The sequence below is a fragment of the Globicephala melas genome, chromosome 18 (assembly GCF_963455315.2).
Source record: "Globicephala melas chromosome 18, mGloMel1.2, whole genome shotgun sequence".
Classification (NCBI taxonomy): Eukaryota; Metazoa; Chordata; class Mammalia; order Artiodactyla; family Delphinidae; genus Globicephala; species Globicephala melas.
The window spans coordinates 65,045,907-65,060,360 of NC_083331.1; the positions used below are offsets into that span (position 1 = coordinate 65,045,907).

Sequence of the window (14,454 nt, forward strand, 5' to 3'; positions counted from 1 at the left end):
ACTGTATACATACGTATATATACACACATGATTCCCACACATATACAAATAAGCCATTTTAAGAATACAATCTATTATCCTAGAGTAAAAATGGTTTTGTGAATATTCTTTGGCTTTCAAAATACCATATCATATTTGTATATTATATTCTATTTTGATCAAACCAGATGCTATGATTCTTAATAAAATAATGGTTAACTTTATTTTTTTATTTTTTGAAAATCTGCATGCTATTTTATTTTCATTAGAAAAATATTATCTATATAAAATTTGGTCCAGTTTCTTCTCCTTTACCTCTACCATTCAAACTTAAATGCTTTAATTTTACTCAAGTAAAAGCAGAATCATGTATCTGACATGAGAACTGAATAGTTCATACCATTAAATTAACAGAGTTTAATTGAATTAGGTGTGCTCTTTATTATTTCTCAGGAATAGTAACTCATCTTTCCTACATGCTATTTCCCTTTACTTTTATTTTTCTGAGTAAGTATGTAATGTGTGTCTCTTTTCCCACATCCAGTAATGAGTGTCATAGAAGTGTAATTTATAACATCAGTAACTAGATTCATCATTAATCTTCAACTCATGTTCAATTCCCCTTATTATATGGTAGTTCCATAATAACTTCAGATATTTCAGTCAACCTTACATTTTCCAACAAATACTGTAAAAATGAAGATGTTAATTTAAAAACATTATTAAAATTCCAGACTAAATAACACGGGGCCCACTTAGAGCGATGCTGTCACGAGAGGTCCTTGGACAGCTACTGCTTCAATCTCAACACGGCCTCCTTTGGGCAAAGCAGCAACCTGGTAAACAGCTCTTGCAGGAAAACTAGTCTAGAAATACTGCTTGTAGATGTCATTGACAGTATTGAAGTCGTTTATGTCAGCCAGCAAAACAGCTGTTCTTACCACATTTGTGAAGTCACAGCCTGCTGCTTTCAGGATTTCACCCATGTTTGTAAGAGCTTGTTTAGCCTCTTCTGCCACCCCTCCTGGCACAAGCTGTCCACGTGCAGGATCCATGCCTAGCTGTCCTGAAATGTAAATGGTCCTGTCGACTAACACAGCCTGACTGTAGGGACCAATGGCCGCTGGGGCTTTCGCGGTGCTGATCACCTTTCTGATCAAAGACAACATGGTTAATCCTTTTTCCTTGCCGCCCCTCAGAGACAACTCAGCCCATTGGTTTTTTTAGTAGCATGTTGTTTAGTTACCATGCAAGCTTTTCTTCTCATTTCTCTTTCTGTGATTTCTAGTTTCATGCTGTTGTGGTCAGAAAAGATCTTTGAAATAATTTCTATCCTCTTAAAATTTTTTGAGACCTGTTTTGTGTCCTAGTGTGTGCTCTATCCTAGAGAATGTTCCATGTACACTTGAAAAGAATGTATATTCTAGTTTTTTTGGGTGTAATGTACAGAAAATATCAATTAAATCTAACTGTTCTATTGTGTCATTTAGGATCTCTGTTGCCTTACTGATTTTCTGTCTGGAATATCTGTCCACTGATCAATGGGGTGTTATAGTCTTCTACTATTATCGTGTTCCTGTCAATTCCTCCCTTTATGTCTGTTAGTATTTGTTTTATGTATTTAGGTGCTCCTTTATTGGGTGCATATATGTTAACAAATGCAATATCCTCCTCTTATATTAATCCTCTTATCATTAGGCAGTGTTCTTTTTTTATCCTTTATGGTCTTTGTTTTAAAGTCTATTTCATCTAATGTGAGTATTACTATCCCTGATTTCTTGTCATTTCCATTTCCATGAAATATCTTTTCCATACCCTCACTTTCAATCTATGTGTGTCTTTTGCCCTAAAGTGTGCCTCTTATAGGCAGCATATTGTAGGCTCTTGTTTTATTATCCAATCTGCCACTCTATGTCTTTTGAGTGAAGCATTTAGTCCTTTGACATTTAAGGTAATTATTATTATTATTTTTCTTTTTTGCGGTACGCGGGCCTCTCACTGTTGTGGCCTCTCCCGTTGCGGAGCACAGGCTCCGGACGCACAGGCTCAGCGGCCATGGCTCACGGGCCCAGCTGCTCCGCGGCATGTGGGATCTTCCCGGACCGGGGCACGAACCCGTGTCCCCTGCATCGGCAGGCGGACTCTCAACCACTGTGCCACCAGGGAAGCCCTAAGGTAATTATTGATAGATATGTATTTATTGCGATTTTAAACCTTGATTTTGTATTTCTCCTTTGTTCTTTTCTTTTTATTTTCCCTTTTGCAGTTTGATGATTTTCTTTCGTGCTATGCTTAAGTTCTCCTCTTTTTTGTTTCTGTGAATCTATTTTATGTGTTTGATTTGTGGTTTCTCTGTTTTTCAATTATGTTATCCCATTACTATATCTACTTGATTTAGACTGGTAGTCATACAGGTCTAAATAAATTCTAAAAAAAAAAAAAATCTAAATTTTCTTATTCCCTTCCCCCACATTTTATGATTTTGAGGTCCTCTTTTACATCTTCATGTTTATTCTTTTGCTGTTCATTGTAGTCATCATCGCATTTCCAACTGTGATCTTCTCTTTTCTATAGATTCTTCCTTCTTTTCTATTTAGAGAAGACCTTTCCATATTTCTTTTAGGATAGGTTTAGCATTGCTGTATTCTTTTAGTTTTTGCTTGTCTGAGACATTCTTTATCTCACCTTCCATTCTAAATAATAATCTTGCTGGGTAGAGAGTATCCTAGGTTGCAGGATTTTCCTTTTTAGGACTTTGAATATATCTTGCCACTCCCTTCTGGCCTCCAACACTTCTGTAGAGAAATCAGCTGATAGTTACAAAGGAATGCCCTTAGGCTAACTCTTTGTTTTTCTCTTGCAACCTTTACAATCCTCTCTTTAACTTTTGCCATTTTAATTATAGCATGTCTTAGTGTAGGTTTATTTGGTTTTTCTTGTTTGGGACCCTCTGTGCTTCCTGTACCTGTTTATCTGTTTCCTTCTTTAGGTTTGGGAAGTTTTCGGCAATAGTTTCTTCAAATACATTTTCAATCCCATTTTTCTTCTTCTCCTTCTGGGATCCCTATTATGCATAGATTGGCATGCTTTATGTTATCCCATAGGTCTCTTATATTGCTTTATTTTTTTTGTTTTCATTTGTCCTTCTGTCTGCTGGTTCTTATTGGGTGATTCCATTATTTTATCTTCCAGATCACTTATTCATTCTTCTGCATTATTTAGTTTGCTATTTATTGCCTTTAGCTGAGCTTTCATCTCAGCAATTGAGTTTTCTAATTTTAATGGGCTCCTCTTTATAGTTTCTAGTTCCTTGTTACAGCGATCTGCACTTCTATCGATAGTCTTTCTTAATTCCTTCAGTATTTTTATTATCCCCTTTTTGAACTCGGGACCTGGCAGATTGGAAAGATCTGTTTCATTGTTCTTTCAGAGGATTTTTCTTGTTCTTTTGGTTGAGAGTGGTTCCTCTGCTTCTTCACTTTACTTATATTTCTCTGATGCTATGAATTTGGGAGTAACAATTATCTACCGTGGTCTCCGAGGGTTGTTTTTATGCGGGAGCATCCCTGTGTATCCTGCATGAGTCTAATATCTTTGGTGTGAGGGCTGTTTGTAGTATGGATGTCTGCCACGTCTTTCCTCCATGTGTGCTGGCTGTTATCTCCTTAATAGAGGGCGTGACTGGTGTTGTGGTGACCGGTGCACTGGATGTTGAGTGGGGCCTCCTCTTTGCTCTGTGATTGTCACAGCCCTGTTTGGGGCTGGGTCTGCTCCGTAGTTGTTGGAATAGAAGCCCCCAGATTCGTTTCTAAGCTGTGGTGTGAGGTATGCAGGACTGGAGTGCTTCCACTGGTAGAGGAGACGTTGAGTAGCCTCTGCAGGAGCTGTCCACCGGGAAGTGCAATCTGTGGTGGTGTCTGTCACCTGTTGTGCGGGCTCAGAGAGTAAACTGTTGCTGGCGCTGCCCTTGACCCTGCCTCAGTCATGGGAATGCAGGCAATCAGCCTGGATGTCTCTCAAAGCCATCAGTGCAGTTCCACTGAAGTCAGGAACCAGGACCCACTGTGGGAGCTAGGGAGTCAGCCCAGACCCCAGCTCCTGCAGGGAGCTGTTCACATGTCCTGTAGGCTCTGAGCTTACAAAGGTCCTGTGGTATAAATCCACTAAAGCTGCCCAGGACAGGGCTCAGATTTCAGCCACCCCCTTCCAAAGTCACATGGCCCCTGGGGATCAGCTCAGATTTCAGGCCCACCTCCACTTGGGGGCAACCCCCTGCACTTGCAGGCTCCCAGAGCTCTTGAGGAGCTGAGCCAGCTCTGTTCACGGTAAAAAAGCTGCTGCTATGGTGAGGTCCCACCCTCCCTTTGCACATTAACAATGAATGGGGCTTTTTATGGTGGACCTGGGCTCCTTAAACACACTCCCAGTTTTGGCCTGTACTGCATTCTCACTCCTTCAGGCTGTCTCCACACAGCCAACCCCAGTCCTCTCCCTGGGTCTGTCTGCTGAAGCCTGAGTTTCAGCACCCCACTCCCGCATGCACCAGCAGACAGGAGTCTCATGTTGGGGAATGCAACGAGGTGGCAAGAACCATCTGTGGTGGTCTCCTCTGTTTTTCCTGTTGCAGTCTAGCTTCTGTACTCTCCTCTGACCCTCTGAAGCTGGCTGATCCCCCAGCCACTGAAGAGGGTTCCCAGGGTAAGGGAACATTTCCTCTTTCATAGCTCCCTCGCAGGGTTGCAGGTCCCATCCCAATTCTTTTTTTTTTTTTTTTCTTCATCCTACCGGTTACATGGTGATCTTTCTTGCAGTTTTGATTGTATGAGGTCTTCTTCCAGAGTTCAGTAGGTTTTCTGTGAGAACTGTTCCACAAATAGATGTATGTAATGTATTTGAGGGAGGAGGTGAGCTCCACGTCCTTCTATTCCACCATCTTGATCCCTGCCCCCGAATTTCTTACATATTTCGGTATTAACCCCTTATCAGATACACGGTTTGTAAATACTTTCTCCTATTCTATAGGCTGCCATTTGCTTTTGTTGATGGTTTCCTTTGCTGTGCAGAAGCATTTTAGTTTGATACAGACTCCCTGTTTATTCTGGGTTTTTTGGCCTTTGATTTTGTCAAATCCAAAAAATTATTGCCAAGATAAATGTCAAGGAGCTTAACTCCTATGTTTTCTTCTATGAAATGTTTCTTTTTTTTTCTTTTACAGCATCAGAGCTTATGTTCAACTCTTTAATCCCTTATGACTTGATTTTGGGATATGGAATAAGATAGGGGTCCAGTTTCACCATTCTGCATGTGGATATCCAGCTGTCCCAATACCATTTATTGAAGAAACGATCTTTTTCCCATTGTACATTCTTGGTTCCTTTGTTGCAAATTAATTGATCACATATGAATGGGTTTATTTCTCAGTTCTCAATTCTATTTATCTGTTTTTTTGTTTTGTTTTGTTTTTTTGCGGTACGCGGGCTTCTCACTGTTGTGGCCTCTCCCGTTGCGGAGCACAGGCTCCGGACACGCAGGCTCAGCAGCCATGGCTCACGGGCCTAGCTGCTCCGTGGCATGAGGGATCTTCCTGGACCGGGGCATGAACCCATGTCCCCTGCATCGGCAGGCGGACTCTCAACCACTGTGCCACCAGGGAAGCCCTATTTATCTCTTTTTATACCAGTATAATACTGTTTTGATTATTATAATTTTGTAATATATTTGACATCAGTAAGTGTGATGCCTCTGACTTTATTCTTTCTCAAGACTGCTTTGCCTATTAGGGGTCTTTCATGGTTCCATATGAATTTTATGATTTTTTTTCTATTTCTGTGAAAAATGCTACTGGAATTTTAAATGCGCTAAATCTGTAGATTGCTTTGGGTAGTACAGAATATTTAATGGTATTAATTCTCTAATCCATGAACATGGAATATCTTTCCATTTATCTATGTCCTCTTCAATTTCTTTCATCCATGTTTTATAATTTTCAGTGTAAAGATCTTTCACCTCCTTGGTTAAATTTGTTCCTAAGCATTTTACTTTTTTTGATGCTATGGTAGATGGGACTGTTTACTTAGTTTCTCTTTCCAAGAGTTCTTTGTTAGTGTATAGAAATGTAACTGATTTTTTCCGTTGCAACTTTATTGAATTTGTTTATTAGTTCTAACAGATTTTTGATGGGGTCTTTAAGGGTTTTCTACATACAAGATCATGTCATGTGCAAACAGATAATATTGCTTCTTTCTAATTTGGATGCCTTTTATTTATTGTTTTTGCCTAATTCTCTGGCTAGGATTTCAAATACTATGCTGATTAAGAGTGGTGAGAGTGGACACCTCACCTTGTTCCTGATCTTAGAGAAAAAGCTTTCATCTTTTCACTGTTGAGGATGATGTTAGCTGTGGGCTTGTCACATATAGCTTTCATTATATGTTGAGGTACATTCCTTCTATACCTAATTTGTTGAGAGTTTTTTTTTTTAATCATAAAAGGCTGTGAATTTTGTCAAATGCTTCTTCTGCATCTATTGAGATCATCATATGAGTTTTATCCTTCCTTTTGTTAATATGGTGTATCACACTGATTGATTTGTGTATGTTGAATCATCCTTGCATCCCAGAAATAAATCCCACTTGCTTGTGGTATATGATCCTTTTAAGGTACTGTTGAATTCACTTCTTTAATACTTTGCTGAGGATTTCTGCATCTATGTTCATTAGGGATACTGGCCTGTAATTTTCTTTTCTTGTAGTGTTCTTAACTGGCTTTGGTATCAAGATAATGCTGGGATTGTAAAATGAGTTTGGAAGTATTCTCTCCTCTTCTATTTTTTGGAAAAGTTTGATAAGGATTGGTATCAACCTGTCTTTAAATGTTTTGTAGAATTTGCCAATGAAGCCATCTGGTCCTGGGTTTTCTTTGTTGGGAGGTTTCTGATCCCTGATTCAATCTCCTTACTAGGAATTGGTCTGTTCAGATTTTCTATTTCCTTATGATTCAGTCTTGGTAGGTTGTATATTTCTAGCAATTTATCCATTTCTTCTTGATTGTTGAATACTTGGCTTGTGAATAATTTCCCACCTTTCTTTATCCATTCTTCTAGTATGCTTAAGTTTAATTTACTCATACTTAACATAATTATTGGTATGGGTGGATTAACTTGTGCCATTTTGCTATTTGTTTTCTATATATGTGTCTTTTGTTTATTGATTCTTCCTTTACTGTCTTCTTTTGTGCTTAAGAGATAATTCTTAGAGTGCCATTTCAACTCTTCTTTTGATTTTTAAACGATTTTTAAATTTATTTTCTTTGTGGTTACTCCAGTAATTACAATATACATTGGAATTTACCACAATCTACTTCCTATTAATCCTAATTACAAAATATAGAATTTAAAATAGATCCATTTCATTCTACTTTGTACAATTATTGTCACATGTATTACCTCTAAGTAAGTTAGAATTTATGTTTCATTAAATCTTGTGTAATTTAAAGAGAAAAATATATTCATACAGCCTTCTGTATTTATCTATATATTTACATTTTATTTACAGTTGCCATTTCATTTCTTCCCGTAGATGTGAGTTACCATCTGGTGTCATTTCCTTTTAGTGTTTCTTTTTAGGTGGCCAGAAATTCTTTTTCTGTGAATATCATTATTTTACCTTTTTCCAAGGATCACAGTCCTTGTTGCTTCTTGTTGAACATCTGAAAACAGACTTATATCATGTATTTTGTTCAGTTTTATAAGTGCTTACTGTAGGATGGCTAATCTATTGTTTGTTACTCCATTGTGGCCAAAAGTTAAAGTCTTAAAGTGCTTTTACATTCTCTAACTGAATTCATCAAATATTCATTAAGTATGTAACATATACTTTTGAATCTGAATGTTGTAAGGTAGGGAGAGAAAATTAAACTACTTGTATGTCTGTATAGTCACTATGCAGTAGAGCTGAGATACAAAGTAAGATCATTTTACTACAAATAATGTACTTACTCTAGCATAATTCTCCAATATATTTCAATAACTTTCATACACTGTTATTATGACTTTGGCCTTCTGTTATATTCTTCTTCTCTCCTGATACTGTATTTTCAAATTAATTTAAATATAATAATTTGCTCATTGAAAGTAACGAAACAGTATTAAAGAGAATTTATAATTCACGTATTTTACTAAAAGACAAGATTTTGCTCAAATTATTCTAAATTAGTGAAGCTAAGTGATCTAATGGACATAATACTCTCCCAACAGAATGTTAACTCAACAACGTTTTACCTTTCTGTGGGATATAAAAATTTGGTGGTCACAAGCACATACAGTTTGAAAAACTATGAACAATCTGACCCTTCAGACCCCAGTGGATTCTAACTGCTTTCTCTAAATATCTCTTCCTCACTGATTTTTCCTTCTTCTTCTTCGTTTAGCACAACTTATAGGCTATTGCACATATTCAATACCTACTTTTATGCTGCTTTGTACCGAATCATATGGTTTCGAGTGCAATTCAGTTTTCCAAGAGATTACAGTACTGTGCTGAACATCACAGTAGATAATTCAAAAGGTAAGGTACTGACAAATATGCCATCATGTGCAAATTAATGTCTACTACAAAATGCTCAAAGAAGAGAGATTAAGTAGAGATAATTAAGGTAATTTAGGTCTCAATTATAAATAATTAAGGTAAAGATAATTTTGGAAGGTCTTGAAGTTTCTTAGTGTTGAATATCATACTGATCCTTTCACAGTGAGGTAGGTGGACTTTAATAAAAGATTTAAGTCAATCTGACTGAATCCCTTATAAACTCTTACACCAATCAGTAAAACTAATAGACTGAGATATACTATTGACACTTATTCCATGGTACTATTTTACAGAATACAGGGCATCCCCAAGTCACTGAAGTGTAGGTAACTTCTATACCTCAGGACAATGACTCAGTGAAGTATTTAGTGGTTTTCGTGGGAGCTCCAGAAACAGGGCAGGAAATTTACACTGCTTCGGTAATTTCATTTTCAGTTTGAAGAAGAACCATTCCCTGTTAGAATAATGGTTGACAAGCCAAAGAATAATAAATATAAAAATGAATAGTTGTTTAAAGCTATAACCTGACTTTCTTGATAACAACAGTATAGCTCTTTAATACATTTATAGTTCCATTATGAGCCATAAGAGAGTTTCAAACCCTCCATTATAAAATAATCTTCTTACCTCTTGTTTTTCCTAAATAAGGTTCTTACCAATTTCTGACATTTCTTGTAGTCTCTTTGTCAGACTCAGCATCAATCTTACCATTTTGACACCAATTTGCTGTTGTGAAGTTTTCTTCCTCCTTTGAAATTCTCTAGGAAGTCTCTATATACGTTGTCATTTAGAACATTTAAGTTTGAAATAATCTTTTCTATTCATGATTTTATTCCAAACCCAGCTCAAGAATTCTTCCCTTACTAATTATTTTCTATTAATATGCTTCCTCTAAATTTATATTCCTTTAAGTTCCTTTATTGGTTGGGTAAACCTAAATAAATCCATAGATTTGGGCAGAGCCTCATTTATAAAATGGGGACAATATTATGTACTTCAGTTGGGAGCTGCAAGAATCAAATTCATCATGTGTACTAATCCCCATGATAGTTTTTATAAACTTTGAAATGTTAAAATAATAAATAATAATAATTATAGTAATGCAAAAACCACTAACCATCCTAAAGAAATTATATGTAGTACATCAACTCACGTGTACTATGGAAATAAATGCTTGTGATACACCATGCTCTTCTGCAATATAGTTGAAAGCTCGCCAAAGAGCAACTCCAGCATCATTTTTTCCATCAACTTCATCATCTGTATTAACAATGAACACAAAACCAATTCTAGGAAAGAAGATGAATGAGAGATGTTACAACTACCTCTTGAACCACAATAAACCACGATTTTTAAATATTATTAGACTAGAACATCTAGATGGAGGGAATGTGTTAGTATCTGGGGTAAAGGGGAGTATTATTATTTGAAAAGCTTTGATTTGTAACGCCTTTTCACCAAAATCCTCATCTCTGTTGGATTCCTCCAAAATGTAAAACTCTCTCTGGTGGTGACATTATCAAATAGCTATTTTTTTCCAGAAAGAAAAAGTGGAGGGAAGTGTACTCCTAACACGACCACGGAAAATGGACCCATCCTTAAGTACCCAAGTGACAATCATTCTCTCAGGAAGGTAACAGGGTGAACAAGACTACCAAGCAGCTCTGATTAATGGAGTCAACCATAAAGGTGTATGATTTTTCACAGCACACAGCTATGTCGTGTCAGGCCCTAGAGATGACCATCACTTTGAATTCAACATTGACACTCCGTGTGACACAACATGAACATCACTGGATTTCCTTCAGTTGACAGTCTGTTATAAATTGATAATTACCTAAGAGGAATTTTATGATAAAAGAAAAGTTCAGCAAGTTTTATAAAGTCCACGGTATATTCTTGAGCCGGATCAATAAACAGAACCTAAAAAAAAGTAGTAGACTATAATCACCATTTTGTTTTAACACTTCATAATTTTCATGAAATTGAAACTTAATCTAATTTCTGTAGCTAAAAGCATGAAATTCAAGGTACAATTTTTTAAATTTTCTAGCAATTTTAAAGAATTTTGAGGAACGTACATAAGAAAGAGTTGCACAGTTTACAAATTTCTAAAAGCTACACACCAAAATATAATACACGAAACTTAATCAGGTTATTCATCCTCTTTTTGAAGCACAGCACTAAGTAAATATTTTTTAGAAGAAGTGAAATACCTTATTCTAAGTGTTCGTTGGATTTTCTGTGATGAGTTTTTTAAAAAAGGAAATAGAAATTGAATTTTGATCCAAAGAATAACAGCATTAACATCTGCTGTAGGAACTAAGATATTCAATTCCTATGTGAAAAAAATATAAAGCCCTAGGTGTTTTCTCCACATTACAAAGTTCTATAAGGTTATTTAACATTGTAATAATGAATATTTATATCACAGATGACATAGTAGTATTTATGTATTTTTCCCTGAAATGTACTTAAATTAGTTCTTTATAATAAAGAAGGAAGAAAAGTTTGATCATAAATTGCTTTTAGAAAATATAACAGTAACCCATCAATTTAATGATGGTATTATAAAAGCACATGAGGGTTAAATAATAAAAGGCAGGTTATGTGACACTGCTAGCTTTTGATACCTAGTCAGCCATGCCACCTCAAGCTTGTTGCATCAGGCAAATACTCCTTTCCCTATTACTCACATGCCTACTTACCAAGAGCAGGGTAGTCCAAAAAGAATGGTGATATCTTTATAAAAGATGTATACAAAATTTCAAAGTATAAAACTTACCAAATTATGAAAATTACGCCTTATGAAAGGTATACTTCCAGGGGACACTGGCTTCAAGAGTTCCTGGCAACTTGAAGGCCACATAACATACAAATCATCAGTTTCTAAGTCATTAATCCACTAGAAAAGAATCCAGAAATCTGTGAAAGCTATATTAATACTTAGATCATTTTCAAAGCCGGATTTCACTTTGTCAAACAGCAAGTGAAATATACACAAGATTTTCTACATTTCTGATTAAGTATAAGAAGCTAGTTGAACATTCTTTAAGGAACATATATGTGCAAAAATTTTATATTCCCATAGCCTTCTACATTAAGCCTTCCCCTTCCGAAACAATTGACTCCATTTACTCATATGTTTGTTTTTCATACTAAAAAATAAAATTGTATAAAAATTACTCCGATAAACCATTTAAGGTACAGGAGGCAATGAGGTCATTTACCTTTCCTCTAAAATTTAAAAGCTTGGACATAAGGAAAATAAAACGACTTAACAAAAGTTAAATGTTTAAAACCGACATTTTGGACGTCCAGTTCTAATAAAGATGGAACAGCTTATATTAGACTAGCCTTTCCCCCCCCACCCCGAAACAATGACAAAAGGTAGAGAAAAGCACTGTCTAGAGTCATGGAGGTAGGGGTCAACCAACAATTAACAACTGAGGAGTTACAATCCTTGAAAGCAGGAGGCAGAGGAGGAAAGCTCCTCAACTTTGTTGCTGGGGGCATTTTCCAAATTGCAGCCTGGAGGAAGAGAATTCCAACAGAGAGTGACAGTCATATTGCGCAGTCCCAGTGTGGGGAAGATATATTTCCTACATATCGGGAAAGACAGAAGAGAAAGTTAGGGCTGCCAAACTGATGAGATGTGAGATGGGGGCAAGTCCAGGAGGAGGAAACCGCAGAGAAGAAACCAAAGAAATCTCTGCAGAAACTCCTCTCATTTGCTGACTACTCATCTACACATACACATGGCAACACGCCTCCCCCCGCAAAAAGGCCAGGAGAAAACAGAAACGCGGAGGTTGAAGCTGCAGGCATAACACGTTACTGAAGAGACAGAGGTTGGAGTTCAAGGTGGAAGGACTTTGCTAAACACTGCACTTTCATTAGAGACCCAGTAGGGCCAGACGCTAGGAGTAAGACACAAAAGAGAAGAACTCTCACACAGCCTAAAATCAAGCCTCAACAGAATGAAGTAAGCGTCTGGTACCTAGACTGCCAGAACAGACCTTACAGTTCTTTGCTTCTATAACTTTTCATCAGCAACTTCTGGTTCTTAACCAAAAACCGTCATACAAAAAGAAAAGGACCAAATATCAAAATGCAGGAGAAAAAAAACAGACAATAGAAAGGGACTTAGGCAAGGACTTTAAAATAACAATTCATATACATTTTAAAAAGAACAAAAATAGGTGGAAAGACGGAAACTTTTAACAGAGAACTAAAACCTATTAAAAAAAAAGAACCAAAGGGATATTGCAGAATTTAAAACAGTGTCCGTAATTAAGAAATGGATGAACTTATCAGGTGGTTTTAATTGCAGACCGGACACAAAAGAAGAGACAGGGATTAGGAAACAGGATGACAGATCAACAGAATGTATTTTAACTAAAGCAAACAAAAATAATGCAAAATCAAAACAAAGTGTAAGAGAGATGAGTGACACGGGCAAAAGGTCTAACGTACCTGTAGCTCAAAGTCAGAGAGGAGAGGACAAATGGGACAACGCAGTACCTGAAGAAACGAGGAGGCTTTTGCACTAATCTAGACATGAATTTCTGGAGGGCTTACCTAAGCCAGAGGCAGTGGTTTTAGAGAGAAGGCAGAATTAAGAGACACACACAAAGAGGGATGAAGAGGAGGGAGAAATCTGGGGTAATTCATGGCTTTCAGAGAGGAACACTGTATCAGCAGAGAGACATTAAGCTCTAAGAAGTAGGTTTTTCCAGCGGAGAGGACAGGAAAGCAGAGAAGGAATTAACTCGGTTTCAGACATCCTCGTCTATAAATGACAGTTGACAGTTGTAACAATTTCTATTTTAGTGGCTAACAAGTATGATGGGTTCTGGGATTAGCTTTCTTCCACTAAAATTTGTCTTGGTGGTACTGAGATAGAGGGGAGAACTTTAGTCTCCCTGGAAAAATCAGTAGTACTGTCTCTTATTTATGTTTCTGAGGTAATGCTTGCCAAGATGTGAAGGTAATGGGAACGGTTCCAAAGAGCCTCACAATAGGCCAGGGATCCTGTGAGAACTGGAACTTGCAGCAGACTCAGTCAGCAATGTCTAGATTAGTTAACTGTTCTCCTGCGGGAATCCTGGGTCAGAGGAGAAGGCGGCACCATGTAGAGGATGTGAATATCCGATCCCCTTGGTGGTGAGTTGTATTTTTTACTTCAGGTGATAACCTGGCATTATGCTCTGTGTATCAGTCCCACTGAACTTGAATTAATGACTGGAGACAGAGTCATTTCTAATGTGGATCAAAACAGCTGCACGTGTTTATTTAATATGAAGACTCCTTGGTGCCACTTCAGGTCTGCTAAATCATCCCCATTTAAAACAAGGGCCCTACGTGATTCTTATCACAAATACTAAAGTTAGAAAGCTAGAGAAATGGCCTAATTTACAGCCATGGGTTTTGGGGGAAGTAATTGAGGTAATAACGTGGGTCCATTTTGGAGAACTACTGAGACAACACTGGTAATCACATTGACTAGGCCCACAGACACTGAACTGCCCCTTTCCCCAGTCTCAGGTGAATACACAAAAGCAGCAACAGTAACTGGAAGAGCGCCTCACAAATTCGCATGCAGAACTGGCACTGACACTCCAGTGATCTACCTCCATCCGTTCTGTTGGTCATAACTCGGGCCTTTCTATCTACTAGGCTTCCAAGATACTGAAAAAAAGATACTGTCATTTATAGATTAGAACCTGGAAGACAATTTCCTGAACATCCAAGGAGGTCAACAAATAATCACATAATGGGTCATGCTGTTAGAGGCTGACTCTCTCTCTGAGAGAAGCAAAGAACTTAAAAGACTTACAGTTCACATCTTCTGGGCTCTCTTTGGGGAGTGACATTAGCTAAAATGGCT

General features: G+C 37.3%; 1 protein-coding gene and 1 pseudogene across 3 annotated transcripts in view; both read right to left on the reverse strand.

Moving 5' to 3' along the window:
• UGGT2 (UDP-glucose glycoprotein glucosyltransferase 2) overlaps positions 1-14,454 on the reverse strand; it is a 191,643-nt gene that overhangs the window by 111,438 nt on the left and 65,751 nt on the right. For all 3 annotated transcript variants that reach the window (XM_060287968.1, XM_060287969.1, XM_060287970.1), the window contains exons 13-15: positions 11,350-11,469; positions 10,402-10,487; positions 9,718-9,853 (exon numbers count right to left, since the gene is read on the reverse strand). In XM_060287968.1, coding sequence (XP_060143951.1) covers positions 9,718-9,853; positions 10,402-10,487; positions 11,350-11,469 — 342 coding nt within the window. The remainder of the gene's footprint in view (positions 1-9,717; positions 9,854-10,401; positions 10,488-11,349; positions 11,470-14,454) is intronic.
• Positions 25-8,661, reverse strand: LOC132593847 (2-iminobutanoate/2-iminopropanoate deaminase pseudogene; annotated as a pseudogene).